Below are 12523 nucleotides of genomic sequence, written 5' to 3'. Positions count from 1 at the left end.
TAAAATCTTGTGAATCTTGTTCAATGTGCAGATTGCCTCTCTCTCAGTCCTTCCCCTCCCCCCTCACTCTCAGGCTCACCCTGGGTGTGTGTGTGTGTGGGGTCTCTCTCTCACCCTGTGAGTTTGTGTGTGTGCCTTTCTCTCTTGATGATGATAATTTACCCCTTTCATATCATAGACTATCACAAATAACTATCACTTGTGAATAAGTAAAAAAAGAACTATACAAATACCTTGAATTAAATACTGGCCTTCTGGACTTATAACATTTTGAGCAGGAAAAGATAACTTTTCACATATTTGAAAGAGATCTATTTCATCCCATGACATTAAAAATCATCTACATTTAAATGACATCATGGGTGTGGCTTGTGGTGATAGTGGCACCAGCTGCTGCGGTAAATGTGACATATTCGAGCGATTTAAAAAAATTATCCTGTTTAAATGCATATTGCCTGCCGTGCACAGTTATGCTGATGCCACCGGCGTGGCGGTGCCACCGGCTTGGGCCCGTCATCGCTGCTCGCAGCTTTAATTTATTATTATTATTAGTGTTAGTACAGTATTATAATTACATTGATACATCTAACTTCAACTGGACTTTTATTTTGACGGGTTGTCGTGAAGACCTTTGAGTTTCTGTGCGTGTATGATATGATGACAATAGTTTTTCTCAAATGAAATGGTAAAATGCTGATGAAGTGACCCTCAGAGCAACTCTAGAAATGAAGTTCATGCATTCATGTCCTCATATAGTGAGGCTTCAGAGACTGAAAACACAGAGATTGTCACATTTTCTTTAGTGTGTGTCTGTGTGGTAAATGAAACCGCAAGTCTGCGCCATTCCTTTTCACAGAGACAAGCAGAACATACAGGATTTGTTATTTACGGTTAGGCACAGGTCATATTGCGATTTGATTTAAGTGTACTGATCTGCTTTTTATTTATTTATCAAAAAAAATTACAAATTACATGACATTTCACATTATAAATTCTGTTTTAGTGACTGGATTCCGTGATTTCTCCAACTAGAAAGACATTTAACAACTAATAATTAATGAACACACTTATCGTCATAATTGCTATCTTAGCCGAGATGGATAAAAATAAGTGGCCATGCTCCTGTCCCCAAAAAATGTGGTACGCAAAAGTGCTTCCCTCCATGTTTTCTGCTGCTCATTGTTAATTTTTACCACACCTGCGCACCAGTTATGTGCACCCCTGATTATAATACTCTACTATCACTACACAATTCATTATACCAGCATTAATGATCTGTACCAATGGTCTATGGATTAAATTATTTTAGTTTTTCTAGTTATCTCGTCATGAAATGTACAAGCTGTGGCAAAGCAAATGACCCTGGAATTAACCTATGCACTGTGGAACAGGCCCGCTCCAAACGCCATTCTCCAAACAATGAATGACACTACTTCCATCTAGCTTTTTGTCAGAAGATACACACTCAAAGTGAATAACTTCGCCATAAGTTCCTTCCTGTGTGTTCCCCGATGCAGTCACATCCCCATCTGTGCGAATCACAGGGCATCTCACCTCTAGGAAATAAATAAACTGATTTAGGCTGGGTTTCCTGATAAATCGCTCTGATAAATGTCAAAAGTTATTTTAACATTAGAGTAATGCCTGTTTCCCAAACCAGCATGTAGACCACCCACTATTAAGTACAAACTAAGTGCATCGTTAACGGGAGATGTCAGGTCCACTAAGGTCCCAATTTTCATCATGTTTATCTCCCCAACACGAACATTTTTCATGTCTTCATTGCAGTGTCAGACTCCCTGTCCATGTTACATGGAGCAGAAACGAAAGCTGCTGCTCTCCGTATGTTTTTCTGTCATCTCCAGGCACGTTAGTAATTATGTAAATTGCACAAGCTTATTTTCGTAAATTAGATCAAAAGATCCCTCCCCTCAAAAACTAAAAGTTTGAGTATAAGTATATAGGCCAAATATACATAATATATACAAATATACTTTTCTGTCAGTATAAGTCAAGTATACTTAAGTGCAATTTTAAGTATATATATGAGAAGTACATAAAGTGTATTTCTGAGAAATATGTAAAAAGTAGACTGAAAGTATACTTTCTTATTTTTAGTTGAAAAGAGAAAACTGGAATAAACCCACACTTTGTGTGCGGTCTTTGCACTTGACCACTTGAAGACTTCAGATGCAAAAGCCTCTAATTCAGTCTCAAGTTTTTCTTTAAAAGGTGCATTTTTGCCAGGATCCACCTGTACTTCTGAATGGGCTGAGGCTGGGATTTAGCGGGTTTGAAGTGAAAGTATTTGATGAACGTATACTATGCATGGAGAACATTCACTCAGTATCGTTATCTCATTTTTGACCGAGGTGGCTTTTAGAGGCTTTTGCATTGGAAGTCTTAACTTGTCTACTTATATGACGTATTTACTGTGTTTGGCCCAAGTATTCAAGTGGGTGTGAAGACTGCAAGTGTGTATATACCTTTTGATTACCCAATGGAACCAAAGTGCAACTGTTTACAGAGCTTTTTTATTTTCAATACTTTGCATTTTAAAATAAACTTCTAAATGTCTGTTCAGTATGTAACGTCTCGGTTACGGATGTAACCCTCGTTCCCTGAGGAGGGAACGGAGACGTAACGTTAGTGACTAACGAATGGGGGTTTCGCTTAGAAGCCTATCAACTTCGAGTTTAGAGAAAACGCCCAATGGCGTGCCAATGCCATGGGGCATGCGGAATTTGCATACGTAACTCCGCCTCACCGCGTGAGTATATAAGGAAGTACGAGGCAATATCGCATTATGTTACCTGCTTGAGGAGCCAAGACTGAACTCCTGCGTTCCAGGTAGCACAGCTGATGTGGCAAGGGGATGTTACGTCTCCGTTCCCTCCTCAGGGAACGAGGGTTACATCCGTAACCGAGACGTTCCCTTTCGTTCAGTCACTACGACGTAACGTTAGTGACTAACGAATGGGGGTCCCAATATAATCCCGCCACTCAGCTGTCTTCCAGCGCCCTGCGTAAGTGTGAGTACCCTGTCGTAAGACTATTACGGACGAAGGACTCCCACCTAACACAGGAATACCAAGGTACACTGGGAAGCATATCCCAGTGAGGGAATGCCAAAAATGCCTACCCGTGGGGAGGACTTAAGAGACACATATGAGCGGTAGGGGCTGCATATGGAAGATCTCTAGGGTACCAGCCGAAGGTGGATTTTTAACCCTAGGGGTGGCGGGGACACGCCAAGGGAAGAAACCCGCTCACTGCGGAGACTTACGGTGAAATACACATGTGGGGGTCGCCGGAGGGAACCATGCACATGGGGCACCTGGCCGGACATGAGGGTCTGGGCTCGAAAGGGCAGACTGAACTGATGTCGGCGTCGACAGTGCTGGAGGAGCTCAGGGCTCTTGGGGAGCTCACCTGAGGAAATATCGCACGTATCCAGTCCGTGGAGTGGAGTGGCGAGCAAGCGAAGACACCTGAGCCTGGCCCATCACCGGCCCCTCGGGGGGGCGAGTACATAGTCGGACACTGGCTCCACTCGGAGATTGTAGAATCTGGCGAATGTGTTGGGTGTCGCCCAGCCTGCAGCTCTGCAGATGTCTGCTAGCGAGGCGCCATGCGCTAGAGCCCAAGAGGAGGCCACACTCTGGGTGGAGTGTGCCTTCACACCAAGGGGACACGGTCGGCCTTGCTGCTGGTAAGCCAAAGCAATGGTGTCCACCATCCAGTGAGACAGCCTTTGCTTTGAGAGAGCACTTCCCTTCCGCTCTCCACCATAACAGACAAAGAGCTGGTCTGAGGTCCTGAAACACTGCGTCATGTCTACGTAGGCGCGGAGGGCGCGTACTGAACAGAGCAATGCCAAGGCTGGGTCTGCCTCCTCCAAAGGCAGCGCTTGCAGGTTCACCACCTGGTCCTTAAACGGAGTGGTGGGAACCTTGGGCACATATCCAGGCCGGGGTCTCAAATCACGTGAGAGTTAGCCGGCCCGAATTCCAGGCACGCTTCGTCAACCGAAAATGCCTGCAGGTCCCCGACCCTCTTTACTGAGGCCAATGCGGTCAGCAGAGCCGTCTTCATAGACAGGAACTTAATATCAACCGACCGCAAAGGCTCAAAGGCTGTCTCTGCAGAGCAGTTAACACTACTGCAAGGTCCCAAGAGGGTACGAGAGGAGAGCGAGGAGGATTCAGTCTCCTGGCTCCCCTCAGGAACCTGATGACCAGGTCGTGCTGACTTACCTTTTTGTTCTCCAAGAGATCGTGGTGGACAGACATTGCAGCCACATATACTTTGAGGGTGGAGGGAGACAGCCTTCGCTCCAGCCCGTCTTGGAGAAACTCAAGCACGGACCCGATCGGGCATTTCCAGGGGTCTTCTTGGCGGGAAGAGCACCAGGTGACGAAGAGGTTCCACTTCAACGCATAGGCATGCCGAGTGGACTCTGCCCTAGCGGAAGTGATGGTGGCGACCACCGTAGGTGGTAGGCCACTCAACCTGCCGCATCCCGTCTAGGAGCCACACGTGGAGGCCCCAGAGGTCGGGACGTGGGTGCCAAAGGGTGCCCCGTCTCTGAGTAAGGAGGTCCGGTCTCAGAGGAATAGGCCAGGGAGGGGCTGTCGCAAGGAGTACGAGTTCGGGGAACCAGGTCCGGCCGTGCCAGTGCGGGGCGACCAAAAGGACCTGCTCCTTGACCTCCCTGATCTTGCACAGGAGCTGTGCGAGTAGGCTCACTGGGGGGAACGCATATTTGCATAGGCCCCGCGGCCAGCTGTGCGCCAGTGCATCCGTGCCGAGCGTGCCCTCGGTCAGGGAATAATACAGGCTGCAGTGGGAAGAGTCGTGGGAGGCAAACAGATCTACCTGTGCGTCGCCGAACTGTTCCCAAATCAGCTGAACCGTCCGGGGATGGAATCTCCATTCTCCCGGGAGGGGCTGAAACCGCAAGAGCTCGTCGGCTGCGTGGTTCAGGACTCCCGGAATATGGACAGCACGAAGGGACCTCAGGCGCTTCTGACTCCATAAAATGAGATGGCGGGCGAGTTGAGACATACGGCGGGAGCGTAGACCGCCCTGGTGGTTGATGTACGCTACTACGGCCGTGTTGTCTGACCGGACAAGCACATGTTGACCCTTCAGCAGCGCTCGGGAGCGGTGCAGGGCGAACCGTACTGCCAGCAACTCGAGGCAATTGACATGCAGGAGGTGCTGGGGTCCTGTCCAGGAGCCCGCGGCTGCTTGTCCATTGCACATGGCACCCCAGCCCGTGGCAGGGGCATCCGTTGATACGACAACATGCCTGGAAACTCGTTCTAAGGGCACACTGGCCCGTAGAAAACTGAGGTTCGACCACGGGGTGAGCGTCTGTAAGCAGGCCCGAGTCACTTGGACCCGGAGCGTGCCAGACTGCCATGCCCATCTCGGGACTCGATCGCGAAGCCAGTGCTGAAGCGGTCTCATATGAAGCAATCCGAGCGGCGTTACCGCGGCTGCAGATGCCATATGCCCCAGGAGCCTCTGAAATAGTTTCAGTGGAACCGCACTCTTGCTCTCGATTTGACGGAGGCAAGTCAGCAGAGACTGCGCGCGCTCGCTCGAAAGCTGCGCGTACATGGCGACCGAGTCGATCTCCATACCGAGAAAAGAGATCCTCTGCACGATGCAAAGTTTGCTCTTTTCCCGGTTGACCCGAAGGCCCAGACGGGCTAAGTGGTAGAGAACCAGATTTCTGTGTCCGCAAACCTGCTCTCGAGAGTGGCCCAGTATGAGCCAGTCGTCGAGGTAGTTCAGGATGCGAACCCCGTGCTGCCGAAGGGGCGCAAGGGCTGACTCGGCAATCTTCGTGAAGACGCGAGGGGACAGAGATAGCCCGAAAGGGAGAACCGCGTACTGGTATGCCCGCCCCTCGAAAGCAAACCGTAGGAACGGTCTGTGTCGAAGAAGGATGGAGACATGGAAGTAGGCGTCCTTCAGGTCGATCGCTGCAAACCAATCGTGAGGACGAACGCATTCGAAAAGGCGTTTCGCAGTCAACATCTTGAACGGAAGCCGGTGAAGGGATCGGTTCAAGATGCGAAGGTCCAGGATTGGCCGTAACCCACCGGTTTTCTTGGGTACAATGAAGTAGGGGCTGTAGAACCCCGACCTCATTTCGGCTGGAGGGACAGGCTCGATCGCACCCTTCGCCAGTAGAGTGGCAATCTCCGCACGCATGACGGGGGCATGGGCCCCGGTCACGGTAAAGCGGAATCCCCTGTAACGGGGAGGAGCCTGCGCGAACTGAATCGCGTAGCCGAGCCTGACGGTCCGGGCAACCCAGCGGGACAGCCCCGGAAGCTGAAGCCAGGCTTCCAGAGACTGCACCAAAGGGGTCATACGGACGGCAGACGTACCCTGGGTGGGGCAGCGAGGCAGCGTTACCGGCACGGACAGGGGAGGCTGTTGGGCGTCCCGGGGTCGGGGCACGGTTAACGGCTGCGTCCTGACAGAGGAGACCAGGGAAGGACTCGCGTTCCACTGGGGTCTGCTCTGCCAGGGGGCTGGCGACAGAGAGGGATGCGAGTGGCGAGACCCGAGGGTGGCGCGCACTGTCATCACCGGTCTCTGGGACCTCAGAGACAGGAACATGAGTTCTTCCCAAGCGCCGCTAGCCCGGGGGCCAGCAGCGGAAGGATTTTCTCCCGGCCCTCCACCGGTGGAAGGAGAGGCCCTGCTACCATCCCCTGGGAAGAACTGGAACCCATCTCTGAGTTGTCCACCTCCAGCCTGGCGTTTAACCAGTCTGGGGAGCGGACTGGGCGACATCCTCAACCACCTCCACGGCGCGGCCCAGGTGAAGGCTGCTGCTGGGGCCGGGCGGGAAGAGGGAGGGCGCCCTCGGCGGCGAGCGGACTGAGGCGACTGGGCCGGCGGCTGGTGCAGCAGGTGGCCGCCGGGGCAGTACGTGTTACAGCCTCAGTCTGCTCTGGGGCGGCCGAGAACTGTTGGGCGCAGTTCTCAGCCGCGCCGCCGAAGAGGCCAGCCTGGGATATGGGTGAGTTGAGGAGGCGGGCCCGCTCAACGTCCTCCACATCACCAGGTAAGGCCCGGTGTTCTCCCGGACCACAGCTGTGGACATCGCCCGACCCAGGGAGCGTGTGGCCACCTTCACCGCCCGGGGGCGGGGTCAGTTGCGGCACGCAGCTCAATGAAGAGCCCTGGGTCGGCTCCACCCTTGTGCATGTGCAAAGGGGCGGCGGCCTGCCCGTAGCTCTGCGGGACCACGCCACCGAAGTAGACGAGCCCACAGGCTTTGGGAGGGTGCTTAGGACAGCCACACCACGCCACGTCAAAGCCCTCTGTGGACACCGTAGTGCGCAACAGAGAGTTCAACAGTGGGGGGGAGGGGGCCCCAGTGTACCCTAGGCCGCGGCCCCATCAAGGGCAGAGAAGGCGGAGGAGGCCACCAAACGGTCGCGGGAAGCACGGGGACTTCCGGGACCGCGTGATCTCCTCATGCACCCCGGGAGCGAAAGGCATTGGGGGCGGGGCCCAACAGCTGTCGGGTGCCGCCCCCAAAAACCAATCGCGCAACCACGAGCACCCGCGACTGGGCGGAGTTCCACACCAGCGCGAGACTCGCGGCTGCCCGAGATAACATGGCTGTCAACTTTAGGTCAGATCAGGCAGTGCTGACACACCCGGAGGCGGAGCACAACCTAATCGTCATCCCCAAAAGGACTCCAGCCCACCTTGGGATGCGGCGATCGACATCTCACTGCTATCCGGAGCGTGAACTGAACGAACGGGCGTCAGAGACGAGCCGTAGATTCAATCCAACACTCGCGGGAGCGATGTATAAGAGGGGGTCGTGGCCCGAGGAATGAACGTCGGGGTTCTTAATACCACAGCACCGCCCTCAGGTCACCCTGGCCACCAGCCAAAGTACCATCTCACTCGGGGACGGTAGATTGGGGTGTGGCAGAGGGGACTCTCTCTCCTCACGGAGATCATTGAGTCTCGACCGCGACATCGCGATGGTCACGCCCCCGCAATGGAAACGTGACACATCCGCAAACACTGCCCGAACGCGCTGAAGCCCAAACACGCTCGAGCAGTGAATGCGCCCATAGACAGCAGCGGAAAATCGATCGCACCCGGAAGTGCACGGGCGAGCCGTCTTGAAAAAGACGTGCCACGCGCAAGCTCTTTTTGTGAGAGGAAAGCCTCGCAGCCGATGCCGAAGCGCCCAGGGAAACACACACCAGCTGTCAAACGGACCACTGCGCAGATCAGCAGGCAGGAAGTATGCGATCACTGGAACGCGCCGTTACACCAACACCGACTGGAAAGCTGCTCGTCTCGAAGAAGCTGACAGAGTCTCAGAAGGCTGTAGGAGTGAAGAGGTAGGTTCTCTTGGCTCCGAAAGCAGAACATAATGCGATATTGCCTCGTACTTCCTTATATACTCACGCGGTGAGGCGGAGTTACGTATGCAAATTCCGCATGCCCCATGGCATTGGCACGCCATTGGGCGTTTTCTCTAAACTCGAAGTTGATAGGCTTCTAAGCGAAACCCCCATTCGTTAGTCACTAACGTTACGTCGTAGTGACTGAACGAAAGGGAACTAACTATATCGCTATGTAACTAACAGAAGACACTATTTAAATTGTGGTGCTTCTAATTAAGTGATAAAAAGCAGTTGCAAATGTACAAAATACACATAGCATACTCATCTTTGCACCAATAAAATGTGCAACACTTTATGTTTTACTACCAAATTATATTTAATATCTAATTAATTTAACCCATTTAAGCCCACCGGCAACAATAGTTGCCACAGTGTATAGTTGTCATTTTCCTTTTGTAAGTATTTTTCTAGATATTATCCCTGTTTTATATCTTAACGACATGCAAGCAAACAACCAAATAAAGGATTTCAAGAAAAAAAAAAAAAGGTATTAACTTCCTTCCTGTCACATGAGGCTGCCAACTTCCTACCCCTACTTCCAGGAAGCATAGCGAAGGCAAACCCTCCCAAAGAAAGGTTATTTTCATGTTACTAATAAGTATTTTTTGTTGACATATACATATCTACATAATCATGAAGGTCTCTAGAATCATCCAAACAAAACAAATCTTACAACAGATCTACAGTTTTTAGTACACTTAGTCAAAAGTCCAAGCGGCAGCTATAGTTGGGGTATAGGCTACTGTGTTAACAGGTTAATAAATCAAGATTTTTGGTCTTGTTTAGTGCTTTTTGCTTTCATAATATCCCACCTAAAACATAACTTAAATCCTTTAACTGACAATTCTACTGTACAATAGACCTTAATTCGATAGGGAAAAATATAATATTTTATGATATTATGTCATGTCAAAATATTGAGGACCCTTCATCCAGTTTGGAATGGATTCTAATCGGTCAAGGACCCTCATTCTTTTTATGACTAGTAGCTTATGATTCCATTATAATGTGGAAATTCAGACAAGTAATGAGGTTACATTTACATTATTATATGAAATCACCTATTACAGTCAGCCATTGAATATGGGACTATTTTTTTTTTAAAGATTTTTGTTTTGTTTTGTTATATAGACGTAATTTTTTCATCAATCTATTTATTTATTTTCTTTTAACTTTTTGATACTGCACTTTATTCTGCACTATGTTCCACCACTTTAAGACTTTTGTTGTTTTTGTAAGATATTTATTTGTTTGTTGTGTTTTTATATTCAAAAGATTATAAGATAGATGCAGCTTTTTTGAGTTTTCATTGAATGGTCTTCGACTTTTATACATAATACATTTGTTTATGAATAAAGATTGATCTGTTGAAATAAGTTTTTTTGAGTTAGATGGCAAATGTTCTCCTCCTATTCAAATTTGACATTGAAGAGGTGCATACAATATATTTGCCCACCAGCAACTATAGTTGCCGCACATTCAAATACGATTTTCAAGAAAAAAAAAAAAAACCTGGGGTAAATAAATGCAGAACATGTTCACATAGGACACTATTAACATGACTATGCATGAAACCATTCAGAAAAAATTGGGCACTACTGGGTTAACTTACAGTGAAATGTTTTCCTCGACATCTTGCAATACCGGGGCATGGGTTCCTGAACATAATGCAGGATGGGATACACACTTAGCCTCAAAGTGTGGGATTAGTGTGCATTAAAGGGTTCGTTCCCCCGAAAATGAAAATTACCCCATGATATACTCACCCTCAAGCCATCCTAGGTGTATATGACATGGCAGTCTGGCAGAAGCTAAACATTTTACTTTATAAAGTTTTAAAGATGGATATTTTTTCTTACACAAAATGTTTTGAACTATCCCTTTAAAGGCACTGCACTTTGGCATTTTTAAGAATTCCTGTCACATGTAGGCATTCTCAAGTGGCCAAAACTGCAAGTTTGGGTATTTGGACAGGGGCAGTAGTGTCATGTAGCCTGCTTTTAATATACATTGTTTTTAAGTAGATTTAAAAAACAACAACACAATTTTCTTGAATATAGGGTACATTGACTGTAATAATGAATCTATTTCATTTATTTTGTATCCTTTAAAATTTGAAGATGAAAGTTCAGCTGAAGTTGTAGCCTAATCTACTTTTGAGTTTATTAAGAACAAACATTTTTACGTGCAACTCCGATAGCGTTGAGTCTGAGATAACTGATATGGAGATTAAATGCAACCAGCATGTTACTAATGTTCTACATTGTGCTTTGGGAAACCTGGCAACCTTTGCGGTGCTGTAAGCAATGTTAGCAGTTTGAGAACTTTCATAGACGTGCCCCTATTTCTACACCCCTGCTGTTTTTACAAAGGTATATTTATCTGTCAAGTTAGGTAAGAGCAAATCAAGCTCGGCATATGAGCTGTTTCGATGTACAATGTTCTTGGTCTTGAACATTTTGCATTGTGAAAACCACTTTAACTTTATCTATCACGCTCTCTGTCCGATTCCCCGTGTATTGAGTGCCAGCTGTGAACGCGCAAAATGATTGTCAGACTGCCAAGCCTTCTGATTGGCTAAACAATAATTCTGGACAAGGCCTGCAGACTCTTTTATGTTACTGTTTACATAGACTAGGACTGTCACCCTAGTCCATGTAAACAGTAACATGTCATCATTGTGCAAATTCTCAGAAGAGTTATTTCAGTGATATCTTTCAGAGAGTAGAATCGTTCTCGACCTATCTTACCATAACAATCGCTTACAGCACCTTTATGAATCAAATGACAATAATGTAAACAGATTTGTATGATAGCTTACCCTCACAGACAGGGATAGAATTATCCCACCCTTTCATTCTACAGTGACGCAGATTGATTCTGGTTGTCATTTTGTATCTACATTATGAACACAAAGTGTAAGTGTCCAACAGGACAGATTTGAACTTTATAAATTAGTAAAGAGAATAGAAGGGAACAAAGAAAATGCTTTTTCACTTTTACCCTGTCTTGCAAGTATACTCCACTGTTGCGCCATAAGAGTAATCTCTCCCTTCTTTAAGTTTAAAATCACCATTTGGCATTTCCCCTGGGTGACCACATTTTTTCTCTGCAGAAATCAAACAAGTTTTACTCTGAAAGAGAACATTTAATTAAATGAGAAAAGAATGAAGCGGTCACCATATTGACAATTTTCTTACTTGAGCAGCTTCGTGCAGTGAACGTCAGCCATTGTCCATTTTTACACTTTAACATATAAAAGCCAATATAACCTGTCTTGCAGTTCAATTTCACTGTTTCATCATCATCATATGAAGCTTTCGCAACTGGTTCTATATTTTCATATGTAATGTCCTCTCGAATACATTCTGAGAAGCATACAAACAAACGCACACAAAGATGAACTATTCAACACTATTGACAACACTCAAAACCACTTAAGGTCACTTAAAAGTGTTGGAAGTGCACATAATTTGCATAACATTCTACATAGTAAAAATAATAAACTCACCTTGACCTTGCGCAAAGGTAACAGAAAATAGGAAACAGGAAAAGCAGATGATTTGTACAGGAACTCTCATTTTTCATCTCACAAATGACTAGCTATTGTTTTCTGGTTTTGGTCTCTGTTCGTATTATGGAGAAATCAAAAAGTTAATCATTTGCCAAAGTAAAAAGGAGGACTCTTTTATACCTGACCACTCATTGGCCGTGCACAAGCAATATTTCGATTAAAGGTTTTATCTGATGTTTACATTTGACAACTGGACAAATCAAAATACTCTTAAAGAGAAATCAAGCTTCTTGATTCACATTTTCATATCACACAATAACAGAAGAGAAAGCAAGGGCAAGTTACAAAGTAATTGCTGTCTTCTATTCTCTGTTTTCTTTCACTTTCTCACTGATTTTAGGCAATAAAAAGTATTGTAAGGGAGCTTAAATTCTCCCATTATACTGTGTTGACAAATGCCCTTTTTTCTGGTGTAAGTTTAAGGCAATTTTTGATCAACAGGTAAGTACACTCACCTAAAGGATTATTAGGAACACCTGTTCAA

General features: G+C 47.2%; 1 protein-coding gene across 1 annotated transcript in view; it reads right to left on the bottom strand.

The window, feature by feature from the left end:
• cfhl3 (complement factor H like 3) overlaps positions 1 to 12128 on the bottom strand; it is a 36117-nt gene extending 23989 nt beyond the window's left edge. The window contains exons 1-5 of the mRNA XM_079807068.1: positions 11977 to 12128; positions 11666 to 11833; positions 11469 to 11574; positions 11287 to 11363; positions 1374 to 1556 (exon numbers count right to left, since the gene is read on the bottom strand). Coding sequence (XP_079663194.1) covers positions 1374 to 1556; positions 11287 to 11363; positions 11469 to 11574; positions 11666 to 11833; positions 11977 to 12046 — 604 coding nt within the window. The 5' untranslated portion in view covers positions 12047 to 12128. The remainder of the gene's footprint in view (positions 1 to 1373; positions 1557 to 11286; positions 11364 to 11468; positions 11575 to 11665; positions 11834 to 11976) is intronic.
• Positions 12129 to 12523: the final 395 nt, after the last annotated feature.

The sequence above is a fragment of the Gobio gobio genome (assembly GCF_949357685.1).
Source record: "Gobio gobio genome assembly, chromosome: 24".
Classification (NCBI taxonomy): domain Eukaryota; kingdom Metazoa; phylum Chordata; class Actinopteri; order Cypriniformes; family Gobionidae; genus Gobio; species Gobio gobio.
This window is presented reverse-complemented; position numbering and strand designations above follow the sequence as displayed.